Genomic DNA, 13978 nt, shown 5'->3' with positions numbered 1-13978 from the left:
TTGAACAATTTTATTTTTCCTCCCATACTTGTATGTTGTAGTACTCGTACCTAACAAGATGTCTTTAGTCCAGAAGTATGAACATATTTGTTTAAACCTAAGGTGGTTTGAATGTTCTCTCCATTTAATAGTTATCAGTCTTTGAGGTAAATGCATTTAATTGTGTAGCAGTCCAGTACATTTCACTTTATTTTACTGTAAGTGTGTGTTACTGTACATATACCAGGGAAATTTTAATTTACTCCGTACGGCTTCATGGCGTCGACCTCTTACTGTCTAAATGAAATGAGTAATCTGTTCACTTTATTTGTTTCTTATCATGAAAGATTTTTCCTCTAACATGAAAGTGAATTCATGTTCTTTGGTTTTTATTGTGTGACTTAATCAAAACAGTCCAGTTTGCCTAAGTGGGATCTCAAAAAGTCATATTTTATCTGTGTGATCATTGTCATCATAGCAGCATCTGTGAGTTGTCAAACTTGTTTGCTGTGTTAATAGTAGTCAGTTTAATACTATTGATCCATGCCATATTTGTGGGTCTCTCATGCTTCTTATTGCTGTCTAACATTAAATGGCTTTATTAAAGTATATTGTTTCAAGTTTCATTAACTTTCAATTTACAAACACTGCATTGTTGGGTGGCAGAAACACAAATCATCACAAGAAACAGTTTTGCTGTTCCACCAGGTAGGAGTTAATGATTAAGTAAGACAATATTGTTTTAATGCACTTTCATAAACCCAGGAACAAAAAATTGGATGTTGAACAATCCATCTGAGTCCTCAGGTGCTGACAGCTTCATCACGATTCACACAGTAAGAAAATCCTGGTGTAGTTATCAGCCACATAGAACAGACAACTTCAGAGGAGGTTGAGCAGTCTAACAGTTGTCATTTAACGTACAGTACCATATTACAGCACCAATACTAGAACTCAACAACAAAATCATGAGTTTAAAAAAATGTCACTGGAGTGCCCTTGTAGCCGAGAGGTTACAGCACATGGCATATACCTGCAACGTCCCTGGTTTGAGTCCAGCAAGGGACCTTTGTTGTTGCATACCCATTTCTCTCTTCTGCTCCCCTCGTTTCCTTTCAACCGCTCTGCCCCTTACTGTCTAACAAAAGGCAAAAATGCCCAAAAAATAATTAAAAGAAAATCTTTCACAGTGTCTTCCTGTAGACATAAATTAAGTCATGTCGCTGTCTGTCCATCAGGACAGCGTCTTGTGTGGTTAGTGTCACTCTGTGTATTCAGGAGTCATTTGCAATTTAAGCAGCTCTTGTCCTCTTCGTACCACCATAGTGATTTTGTCACTGCTGCGCACAGCCTGGTAGATCTCCTCTGAGGTGTGCACTTCCACCCCGTTGATCTCCAACACAATGTCTCCTGGTAACATGCCAGCTCTGAAACAAAGATGACAGCACTGTGGGTTACTAACAGTTCAGTTTGTCCATTGTACTAACTCTGACTGACAAAGACTGGGGAGAATCTGTGGGCAGGTTAAATTTAATGACAATCCATATTCAGTCTACAAATTGGCTAACTTTGATTAAAACCTGACTTCAAAAACATTTTTTTCACCAAATTATCATGATTTGCCAAGATGGTATCCATGCCTGTAAAATTCAGTTTTCAATTTGTTATTTGCAAATAAAGTAAAGCTGTTTACTGTCAGTATGTCGTAAGATCTACATAATGTGGGCTGTCTCTCAGACACACACAGAATCCATTAAAGCGGGTATCTCTATTACCAACTGAACCACAGGTATAACTGGTATAATGAGAACACTCTTTATCCCACATCTAAACCCACAGTAGCTAACCTGTTAGCGGGGGAGCCCCTGATGACTCTGTGAATCAGGATGCCGTGTGTCACATCAGGAAAGTTTGGGTCTCTCAACTGCAGGTCAGCGATGATGCTAAAGCAACAGCACCAAACAAAAAAAACAAACATATTAGATTGCTGCTCTAACTAGACTATGCTGTTTCATCACAGGTGTAACTAATGCTTTAGTGTTTACCTTGGCGTCAGTGTCAGCATCATGACACCAATGTATCTCCGCTTAGTATCTGACTCCCCAAACCAGGAACCTGTGAGAAAATGGGAAAAACAGTGAATGAGTGTAATTTCTTTCACATAAAAAACAACATCTGATTCTGTTATCTTTCTCTTCTAAAGACACATAAGTACGCAGTTGAGGGCTACAGAATATATGGAGGAAAGAAACAGGATGTGATGTGCTGCTTTTGGTTCTCACTCTTTTTTGCTGCTTGATCGAGGAACAGTCTCACGCGATCAGATGGAATAGCGAAGGAGATCCCTGCAGTGACCTTCATGGTGTTTATACCGATGACTTCACCGTCCTGATTAAATAAGAGATGAGGCATTCAGAAAATAAATAGATAAGTAACGTACAAGATAAGAGCAAACAGTTAATTGGCAGTTTATAGTAGTCAGCTGTTTTATTGATAGCAACAGGAGGCTTGAACACCAACAGAACAACACTTTAAACATTTGTCTTACTAATCAAACATCAATGCCACGAGTACTACTAGTCTGGGCTAAAATCTCTCATTTTCTGCAGTCAAATACAAATATATATGCCTCAGAGAATTCAAGCTGTCATAAAAGCCAGAGGTGGTGTAACAAAGTACTAATGGTGTAGTGTTTTTTTCATGATTCCATAATATTTTCCTCAGAATTGAGTGATTCGATATTTTTTTCCTCTGCTTGATCTAAAAAAAGCAATTGAGACTGATAAAAACATTTTTCTTTTTTTTTAATGTTTCTTAAAGCCAGAAGGTTGGCATTTTGAATAAATATAATTTTGTGACATGTCTGTGATTAGCTTTTTTTCTACAAAATTAAACAATTGAATGAACATCCTGCAAGAGTGGTGATTCCATCATTTTTGCCAGGTGTTGTACACACTGTACAGTATATACAATATACAACAACAGACAAGAAGATGAAAACAAATATACTTTCATGTAATATTAACATCTTTATATCCAGTACATTAAACACTTCCTTCAAAATCCCCTGTCCACGGTATGCCAGCATATGCCATATACGCAGCCAACCCCGGTTCAAACCCTGATCGGAAGTCCTTTGATGCATGTCACACCCCCTCTCTCTCTCCTATGTTTCCTGTCAGTCTATTGCTAAATAAAGGCGTCTATGCCAACAAAATCTTAAAAAAAAAAAATCCCCTGTCCATTCAAATGTTACACATCAAACTAGCCAGAGCAGGTTTAAACAAGATCACTGACTCACCAAGTTAATGAGGGGACCTCCAGAGTTTCCAAACTGTAAAACAAACCAGTCACACATGACATTAAGAAGCTGAGTATGACATGTTTCTGAGTCACATTAAGTTCAGTTCTAAGTCTTTATATTTTTGAGTACTCATCACACATTTGTATCTTTAACTAATATTCTAAATTATTAAAACATTTATAAAATGAAAAAAACATACATAGAAAGTATATATACACCTTAATATAGCATTATTGTGGAGAAACTCACATCGATTGCTGCATCAGTTTGGATGTACTCCATGTTGGAGTTGTTCAGGCCCAGCTCCTTACTGCCTCTCTGTACTGAGCTGATGATTCCTGACGTGATTGTGTTCCGTAAAGCGAAAGGACTTCCCATGGCGACCACAAACTCTCCTTGTCGAACACCAGATGACTGACCAAGTGTGAGCGTGGGCAAAGGATTCTACGTGTCAGAGGAGAGGAGGCAGAGACAGAAGAGCAGTTTGAAAGTGCATCCTCACTGCTTGTACATCAGATACAGATGTTGAACCAACTATTAACTCTCCTATCACAATACAGCATTCAAGCAGCCTTCTACATAGAGAAGTATTTTAAGTCATTATCAATGGAACAAACAGAAGACTATTCATGAACTTTGCTCTTATATTGTTTCATTATAGAGTGTATGAATGTTATTTAATAGAAAGAGACTAACTGATGACACAGAAAAGGATCAATGCTCTGATATATGAGAGGAACTTGCCTCTTACTGCTTCATATAATCTACCTTTAAGACCATTTCCACCTAATAGATAAACAAGCAAAACTGCACAATATGTTAGAATTTACTGTAAAGAACATAAAGTCACAAGAACAAAGTATTAGCTTTCTCATAAGAAAAATGATTTTTGCTCATTATTTTCTATAACTAATTTGAATCATATTCTAGCTTTGTTTTATGTTCTCCTCATTACTGTTTTGTTAATATTTTCTTTTATCTTGATTTTATTTACTTTTGGACATTTCTGATTTCTCTGTTACAGAGTCTGTGGTGTGTGTTAATATGCAGACTTCAGGAAAATTAGCAACCATTGTGACACGAGCTAACTTTTTTTCTCACCTGGGCAGTGATTTTGATGGTGGCGATGTCTGCCACTGGGTCAACATCTTGCACAGTGGCATGGTAGGTTGCTCCATTGGTGAGTTTCACACGGACGCCCTTCTTGTTGGCCACAACATGGGCATTGGTGACAATGAGACCATCACTGCTGATAATGAAACCAGAGCCATTGGACACTGCGACTTCCCGTCCTGAAAATGGGTGCCTGTAAGGTAACAAAAGCCGGTGATCATATTTGGCTTTGGAGGATCATTTATAATTTGGGTTAATCTGCACACAGTGTAAAACAAAATTGTTGTCTTGGCCTTTGACTCCTGCTTTAAGAGGACTAACAGGTAAGCAGCATCTATCTTAAGGCCCTTATCATGCCAGCTGATAATGTGTTTTAGTAGTGCATACTCACACAAGTATGTAGACAAAATTAAAGTTAATCACATTAACACAACCAATAACATCACAGTGAACCTGGGGCTTTTCTGGGCCACTAAAGGTCTGGAAACCAATTGATTGCCAATACTCACCACTAAGGACAATTTAGTTGTCAAGTGTTGAATTAGTTGTTTCATTGATTATAATAATATATATAAAAATAATGTAATTGTATAAATATTTCAAAAAATATGTCAAATAATAATAATAATAATATGTCAAAAAAAATAAAAATAAAAAAAATCTTCTGATCACTTTCAATAATTGTTGTCTGTTTTGTATGTCTGTCTTAAAACAACAGTCAGGATTTTTCAGCTGACAAGAGAAACATATTTATGAGACTGATGGACCTTTGTCACCTTATATGATAGGTGATGAACTTTATACAAATACCAAACAGTTGTTACAAAAACAACCCATACAATCACATGCTACATTTTTATAAGTGTTACCAAAAAAGGTGTCCACATAGTTTTTAGATAGTGTTGCACATTTTGACACATGAGAATCAGCTACAGGAAAAGGACCAAAATATTGAGCAAATATTGGCAGTTTACATATTGGTGCTCTACAGACAGACCTATGTAAGACTCTGATAAAAAAACGCCTGCACTGGATAAACAGGTAACAGGAAACTGGGTGTAACACCTGCCTGGTAGGACTTCAGACAACAATTATTACTATTGATTCATTTATAAAATCAGATGACAGTCCATCATGAATCACAGATTAATTGGATTTATTACCAATAACATCAGAAAACAAATATCTGTATTGTACTAAAGTTGTGATATACTGTAGATACAATAGGGTCCAAAAATCTGACACCACTTTCCCAGTCTCAGATTTTTGAACCCCACTGTATCTAGTCAGTAATCAGTGTGTAGATTATTAAGATAATGAGACGTTAATTGACAATTTAAGATAGCTCACCTGCCGACTATCTCAATGTACACAACAGCTGGAGTGGACTTTTCGACCACATCTGCAATGAAGTTGTATTTATACCGGGGGCTGTCAGGTTTAAAGGGAGAGGCACAGTGAGCCGATGGCAGGATGAGTTCAAGAAACCTCTGGGACACTGAGGCTCTTCTATCGGTCACTTTTTCTTCTTCTTCTTCTTCTTTTCTGTCCAGAAGTACCGCACCACACAGTCCCAAACCTACCGACACCGACAGCAGAGGATAGCTGCTGCTGTCCCGACCATCTCCTCTCCCGTCCCCGGCTACAGCTCTCCTGTCCAGGCTGCTGTGTCCCTCTACTGTCCCGGCAGAGGACACCCGGAGGACAGAGCTCAGTCCACGGTTGTGACAGGCAGTGTGTCTCCTTATAGCTGACAGAAAACACCTATTGACAGCAGCTGCTGCCATGTTGCATCAGTTCAGTCACCGCTTCAACAGCCTCTAAAACTCTTTCCCAAATATCCCAAATACTAAAGTCAACTAAGAGTGACTTGTTTTTAAAAAGTATTTGAATCAATAAAAAAATAAAACAATGCCGATATTTCCTTTCAATTTCAATGTTATCTAACTTACACGACACTTATCCAGCGACACTTCAGACCAGCGTTTCCGCCTTCCTTCTTCTTCTCGCGTTTTAATGAAGGTTGGCAAACAAGTTTATTGCTGCATTACCGCCGCCTGCTGGACTACACGGTGGCTCGATAAACTAAATCCTCCTTATCATTCCTGTACTCTTTAGTAATTAAGACTTGCCACAGGCTTTGAACTAAAGTTTCCACTGACTCAAAATGATACTAATAATCTATTCCCACCCATTTCCCACTAACTAAAGAAACTAAAGCTTGGCTCAACAGCTGCTGCACAACTTATCCAAAAACTCCCTCAACACCCAGATCCTTGCTGCATCTATGTCAATAATGACATTTTTTTCAGATTTTCTAGTCTGGCAGTACTGTTAATTACAACTGACAAAAAGACCAACAACTTCAGCTGATCTTTTCAAAAGAAAACTCATTCTGCTTCCTGTATTTAGCTTCTTGTGTAACATCACAATATTTCTCACCTACTTCTCCAATCAACCTTGAAGAGGAAACGTGTTACAGGAACTCACCAGTAAGTTCATAGGCAGAACCAGCAAGATAAGAACCATCTCTCTTTTCCAGTTCTACCAAAAACTAAGAGGTTCATTTTAAAATGATGAACAAGATTTACCCGTGTAATGTCTTACACCAATTATTTAAATATCAGTACTTTTTGCAACTGAGATACTGAAACTATAGAACATCTTTTTTCTCTCTTGTAGATTAACCAGGACCTGACCTTGATTATTTCTGCTTCCCTGACTCTCTTTGGACACTTTTCTTCTCTATATTGGAATCAATTTGTGGATGACATGGTGTAGAGGAAGGCGTGGCTGCTACTAAATCAGTACTTAATCACCAATAAAGTTAAGAAAATGTCCTTTAAACTCATTCATAAAGTTTATCCAGCTAAAAGTTATCTTAAAAAGAGATTTAAACGAGACATGGATGTGAGTTGTAGATTTTGTTATGAATGTCCAGAAACTATTGTACATTTATTTTGACATTGCCCATTTTGGAAGATATTTTGATAAAACCATTGTGATTTTATTGTTAAAAATATTGATGAAATGTTTAATTTAATTTGGAAGAATGCATTGTTTGGTCTTATGGAAAATAACACACAGAAAAAAAACCTCATTTGTACATGATAAATCTTACTATTATTATAGGCTAATGGACAAATTCTATATCCATAAAAGTGAATTTACGGTTAAGAGACCATGCTTTATTGCCTTTAGCAATGAAATCAAACAATACATTCAGTCAACTCAATCATCCTTAAAACCAAAAGCAATTAAAAAATTGCTTCCCGATGACTTACATCATAAATGCATTATGAAGGGATCTTCTAGTGGCCAGTATGAACAGGAGGAATGATCACGGCAAGAAAAACATGTTTCATTGTTCATTTGTTTTTTTAAGAAAGCTTGAACGATTTTTAAGCATTATTCAATTACTTGAAGTTATTTAATAAATTATAATACAATCCCCTTTTCTTTATTCTTTATTGAGCATAATTTATAATAGAATAAACAAAAAATATACAAGCAACCAGTCATTCCAGTTCATAAATAAAAAATAGACAAAAAGAGGTATAAAAAAGGTAAAAATAATTTCAATAGAAATAAAGGAAAAATAACTAAATAAAGAAGTATAAAGAAGATAAAATAATTTCAATGAAAATAAATAAATAACTGCGCACGCCTCCAACGGAAATGACGTGTTATTTTTGAACTACGTCACATGATTGCAGCCAAATTTGAAATTTTCAGGCCAGTTAGTAGCGAGCTAAGTGCTAGCATATACCTCCGATAACATAATGATCGGTTTTTTCTTTTTCTAGAAACGATGGCGTCGTATCATAATTTGTCGTTATTGCAACACCAAAACCCTCGGTATGAATCTCCGGCCAAGGTGTTCGCCAAACTGAAATCTAAAGTACAGCGAGAAGCGATATGTGCGAAGGATCCGCTGGGTAACGTCAGAGAGAAACATGGAGCATACTTCACCTCGCCCAGGAGGAGAAAACAGAGCACCTGGTTGCCCGAAGAGCTCAAGGAGAATCACAAGATTGGCTCTTACCGTGATGAAGCGGAGGCCCTGACACTCTCACCCATTTCCAGCCCACAGAAAAGCCTGGGGTATCCATACTCGGACTTCAGCTGCAACCCTGTGGTGGAAATGCCGCTTATGACTGACAAAGGACACCCACAGACACCAACAAAGAGAGCTTTACTGGAGTCCACAAATGTGTTTCATCCTCTGGTCAGTGGTTTCACTGGGACCAGCAGGACTCCAGTGAAGAAACAGCCAGTACAAAACAGCTGTGGAGGTTCGATGTCCGAGGAGGATTGTGCTCCTCTTGAGAAACTGATGTCTCCAGACAAGATGTTTTCCCCCGTGAGGAATAGGTTAAGAAAGAGAAAATGGGGACAGCAAGAGATGAACAAAGTTAGCAGCAGCACAAAGGAGGTCTGCAATGAAGTCATAAATCAACTACAAGAAAGGAAAAGCTCAGCTGATTTCAGTGAGGATGGCACGCACTACAACATGTTAGCAGAGGATTTGGGTACTGTCAGAGGATGTTCATTACCTGCTGAGCACCAGATGACCCATGAACCCATGTTTGCACAACCGAGATCCTTGGCACAGACCCGTAAGAGATTATTGCAACTTTGAATTCAGTGAAACTCTTTTTCTTGTGTCATCTGTACAGGGGACAAACTGACTTTATGTTTATGGCTTTGTTGTTTTGAACAGGCTGCAGTGTCGCTTTGCAAAAAATCACTCCGATGTCTCCGGCCAAGATGTTTGCGTGGATGAAGGAGAGGGAGAACAGACAAGAGCAGCAGGAAGTTCATGAAGTCAGCAGCAGCACAAGGGAACACGTGGATGTGGGTGAGTGTGTTTGAAGTGGAGTCTGACTCAGCAAAGACAAAGTGGGTACATGGGCCATGGGTTAGGGTTAGGGTTAGGGTTTTTTTTTAAGTCAAGGTTCTTATTATTTGTATTTTTGGTTCTCATTATACCTTTCATTTTCCCCACAGATCGTTACCATCAGTCCACAGACACGCCACCCTCCACAGCTGACAATACAGGTGAGACAGTGGATGCTGCCTTCAGAGGTGTTCCAGAGAGTGTGACAATGGTCAGCCGGTCCAGATTAGAGTCAGCTGACAGCCAGTCAGACACAGACCCCTCTGACATCCCACCCCCCGCTGCGCCTTCACAACCTGTTTTGTTTGAAGATTCGCTTGTGCTCAATTCTCCACGGATTACCGTCCCAAAGAAAAACAAGGCTGTGTTTAAGCACAACAAATGGTCCCAGCAGACAATGTTCCCCACCGTGAGTAGACGTTTCTTAGTAAATGTTGAAGGATTTTTGTCAGTCGTTCCTCACCAGGCTTGTGTTTTTGTCTCTTGGTAGGAAAGTGTGATTCACCTTACAAAGTGGTTCTTGAGAAAGAATCAGAAGGGCCTGTTTGTTGATGGATTTTGCAAGTAAGATAAGATATGATTTTAATATTCAGCCTTTTGTGAATGTTTGAAATGTTTCTGCAAAGTAATCAAAGTTAACTATAGCTCATTTCCAATTATGATGAAAACTGTTCTCATGCTTTGGATAGCAGATTTTTCTTAAGTTCGTGTGATGTGAAAACTGCTATTTATTTTTACCACTTCTGCTCAGGGAGAACAATGTACCATGGAACAGCAACATCATTGTGGAGAGAGTTTCTAATTCTGTACTGAAGACAATTTCTGGCAGGGTTTACATCTTGGTTGGCAAGATGCAGAGGACTGAGGACTCTGGTAAGCTGGTTCAGCACTTGTACGGGTTTATAACTTCCATTTAAGATATATTTGACATAGGCCAATACAACTGTAAACACTGCATGGACTAATATGCTTTCTTGCTCTACCACCTTTTAACCTGCAGAGTTTCCTAAGTGGCTTTTGAAGGAGTTCGTTAAAGGTTTCCCTCTGAACTGGAAGGAGCTTTATGAGAAGTTTCTGTCAGAGTCAACAGAGTAAGACACAGGACTGTTTTTGCTGAGGATGCTGAATACAATGCCTTAGATGAAATGACTGTTGCATGATTATCATATTCACAGATAGGTCAAAATAATAATGTTTACTGAAGAGCTGGATTTTGTTTTGATGTAGACACCTAAGCAGGGAAACAGAAAAGAAGCGTGCAGGGAGAAGCATTGTGGCTAAGGTGACGTCTAAGGATTCTGCACAAAACAGCACTGTGAAGAAGAACAGGCAAAAACCTTTGAAGACACGTAAGTGCAAGAGAAAAGATACAGAAGAAGATTAAAGTAGCAATAAGTGCACTGCACGGGAATATTCAAGGACAGCAACTTTGTTTACTTAGACTTTTTTTTTCTCTCTCCTGCAGCTGAGTTCTGTCCTCCCCCCTCCGCCTCTTCCTCCTCTACTAAAGTGTCTCGGAGCGGTCGAGTGATCAGGCCGCCATTGGAATACTGGAAAGGAGGAAGAGTCTTTTGGGACACGCAAATGAATGTTACCATCTACGAAGGCTACGATACCTCCATCTGCCAACCTGTAAGCAGCCAGCATTGAACTCATATGGGTTAAATAGAGGCGTAATATGCAGGATTTTTTTAGGATGTGTCTGTGCTTCCACTTTTGGGCAGTGGGTGTGTAGCCCCCAACCAATAACAGCATGAGTGAATGAATGTTCTGTTAACAGTTACCAATCAATCCTGCGTAGTATGCCTTTAATAAAAAAACACTTAAGATATTTTTGTCTTTGAGGGGCGCTTGTCTTGCAGTTGATAGTCCTGATTATGATCAGTCATTTTTCCATCTTTCAGAAAGTCAGTACAACGGTGTGTGCCATTTCACAGACTCCTGCCCGAGTGCTCTGCAGTGAAGGTAAAGCTAGTCAGTATAAAGGTAGCTTTGGTATTATTGGATGAGCTTTGAGTTGCATGCTGATAAACTCTTTGTCTTTCTAGGCCGTAAACAATATGAGTCAACCAGTGATAATGAGATGCCTGTACCACTGAGAAGAGTCAAAGCTCCACTTCGCAAACGTGACCGAGCCAAGGTTAACCACGAAGAGAAGCCCCCCAGTCCAGCTGAGCCTCCCAGGGACACGCCGAGCGATTACATTAGCAGCCCCGAAACATGTTCCGGCAACATAAGAAGGTCCAACCGAAAGCGTTCCACCACAAAAAGTACAAACGTGAACACTGCCCCGCCATCCCAAAGTAAACCTGAAAAGCCCTCAACACAGAAAACCAAAAAAGAGACGCATAACACCAACAGGCCTTCGGTGAGAGGCTTCAAAAGCAGACGCACTGTCACACCGCTTTCAGAATCTACCACGAGTGAGGACTCATCACCAGATGACGTCTTTACTGTCAAGACAAAGAAGCGGGGCAAAGGGGTGCATGGAAAGAGGGGCGAGAAGGCTGTTAAATCGCAGCCAAAGCGCAGGTCTTCACAGAGTCGGTCCTCAGGAGGGAGTGGGAGTGAGCCGAGGAAAACAGCCAGAGTAACCAAACAGAAACAGAACAAAACATCACCATCCATGAAGACTTTGCCTAAGTTGACGCAATCTAGCAAGAAAGACAAGAGACACAAAATTATTCCACAAGAGCAAGATGAAGACGAATGGACAGAAGTAGAGCTTATAAAACTACAACAGTAAGTATCACATTCCTGTGGCATGAGTCAGTTTGCTTTTGGAGGAATAGAGTTACATATAATTTGGTATGGTAACCTAATGGCTCAGTGCTGTCAATATCTATGTGTTTCTTTTTATGTTTGTGCTCTCCAGGGCTGTGTCTTGCTATCCTAAGCACAAGGCAGGTTACTGGGAAAAGGTAGCAAGGATGGTGGGAACACGTTCTGTAGAAGAGTGCCACAAACAGCACACATTGCAGGGAAACTCCCACACCCCTAAGAAAGCCAAGAATACCAAAAAGGAAAAGGTGGAATCAGCACAGACAGGTAATATAGGGTCATGCATGTTGATAAGAAATAAAAACAGACACAGTTTATTGCTGCGATTTTGACAGGATATGAATCTGTGTCCAGCTCCAGATTGTCCTGTGATATCTGCCCGTATGGGAACCTTCAAGAGAAAGCAGCAGGTGCGTCAGTTCCTGGAGGCCATGCCCAGAGACGATGTAGAGGATGCTTTCAGCGCGGCATACATGCAGAACAAACGCTTTGAGGTTTGTCTCTCTTTTTTTCTAAGTTTTGGTATTTTTGTGAGATTTTGGTATCATAAAAGATGAGTGATAAGTCCCTCTTGTGTCTGTCTTCATGGATAGATCCCCTCCATGTGTCCGAGTGAAGAAAATGACATCACATTGTCAGATCTGGAGCCTGTGACCCCCACGTCCACACGTCTTCATGAAGTGAAGACTCCTCATTGTCTACATATCACTCCTGGCATGATGGGTTCTCCTAACAGGTGACTTCTGTAATTCTAGTTCTAGTTTTCTTGTTCACCATTTAATTGATGAATGTAGACCACACTCTGGAAACCATAATCTAGTTTGGTCTCCTTCCCAATGTCTCAGAGGCTTTGTATGTTTTTGGAGAGAGCATTAACTTGCCTTGTTCTTGATTTCAAGGAACAATGGCGACAAGTACGTCTATCAACTCCAGAAGAGGATGAAAAAAAATCAGTTCAACGTGGACAAACAAGCTTCTTCAAAGGTACCAACTTCACATCTCTCAGATTCTTGTGATCCACACTTAAAAAGCAAAACCTGATCACAATTGGCTTCTTTTTTCCTTTCAGAGCTTCACACCCTCACCAACAGTTAAACCAAGAATGAGAAAATGCTGTAACACAGGTACGTTTTCTAAAAATTGTGTTGATTGTGAATTAACACCCATTTAGTGGGAATATTACAACACCAAAGTGACAGTGCTGAAGTATATATGATAATGCCTGATTTTTGTTGACGCTGTTAAAGATGTTTAACAGTGTTTCATTGAGGGTGTTTTTATTTACTGCATGATTATTAGATTGTAAAGTGCTGGTTATGTCACTCTGTGTTGAATGAATTTTCACAATAATGTCTTTTCTTGAACAGGCTTTGAAAGCTGTAATTAAAATGTGTTACAGTAACACTGTCTTGTTGCTGATCTCAATCCATTTTTTTTTTCACTATAGAAAATGATACCTTTGTTGCCTGGGAGATGTTTCCAGACCAAGAGCCTGAAAGTGGAGAGGAAGAGGACTTTTACTTCTCAGACAATGACTGATATGAGTCACAGCTGAAAAAAAAAACTGAAGTTGTTCACTTGAATTGAAATGAGCAGAGCTGTGACTATTTCCTTGTTTTTATTGTTCATATTTGAAAGTTACAACTGCACTCCCCTGTCTTTCACGTCAGCGTGAAAATGTGGGGGAATTTGCTTTATTTCTTTAATGTGTAAACTCAGGATCAGAACTGAAATTAGTGTGACGAACACACACACTGACTATAAACGGATTGATTGGAGCCTTTTAAACAAAACCTGAAATGTGTAAAAATCAAAATTTTGAGATGTGTAAAATACTGTTAAATATTTGTGCTGCTGTCTTCTAGGATGTCCCTATAAATACAGTATTGTTCAAAGTCCTA

At 39.3% G+C, this 13978-nt stretch overlaps 2 protein-coding genes across 2 annotated transcripts; one reads left to right on the top strand and one right to left on the bottom strand.

The window, feature by feature from the left end:
* Window positions 1–146: 146 nt before the first annotated feature.
* LOC128375916 (serine protease HTRA2, mitochondrial-like) lies at window positions 147–6380 on the bottom strand. The gene is made up of 8 exons (XM_053336333.1): window positions 5747–6380; window positions 4385–4589; window positions 3533–3727; window positions 3281–3313; window positions 2262–2367; window positions 2025–2094; window positions 1827–1922; window positions 147–1406 (listed from the first exon to the last, which is right to left on the bottom strand). Exons 1-8 carry the CDS (start codon window positions 6181–6183, stop codon window positions 1241–1243), a joined length of 1308 nt encoding a protein of 435 aa, XP_053192308.1. The 5' UTR covers window positions 6184–6380; the 3' UTR covers window positions 147–1240.
* Window positions 6381–8137: 1757 nt separating this feature from the next.
* Window positions 8138–13656, top strand: mis18bp1 (MIS18 binding protein 1). Its single transcript, XM_053335152.1, has 16 exons — window positions 8138–9015; window positions 9120–9257; window positions 9407–9705; window positions 9787–9860; window positions 10048–10169; window positions 10297–10387; window positions 10536–10645; window positions 10762–10928; window positions 11201–11261; window positions 11345–12038; window positions 12172–12325; window positions 12413–12571; window positions 12671–12813; window positions 12977–13061; window positions 13147–13201; window positions 13525–13656. The coding sequence occupies exons 1-16, from the start codon at window positions 8208–8210 to the stop codon at window positions 13614–13616; spliced, it is 3252 nt and encodes a 1083-aa protein (XP_053191127.1). The 5' UTR covers window positions 8138–8207; the 3' UTR covers window positions 13617–13656.
* The last annotated feature ends 322 nt before the right edge of the window (window positions 13657–13978 follow it).

Source organism: Scomber japonicus, chromosome 16 (assembly GCF_027409825.1).
Source record: "Scomber japonicus isolate fScoJap1 chromosome 16, fScoJap1.pri, whole genome shotgun sequence".
In the NCBI taxonomy this organism is placed as follows: domain Eukaryota; kingdom Metazoa; phylum Chordata; class Actinopteri; order Scombriformes; family Scombridae; genus Scomber; species Scomber japonicus.
This window is presented reverse-complemented; position numbering and strand designations above follow the sequence as displayed.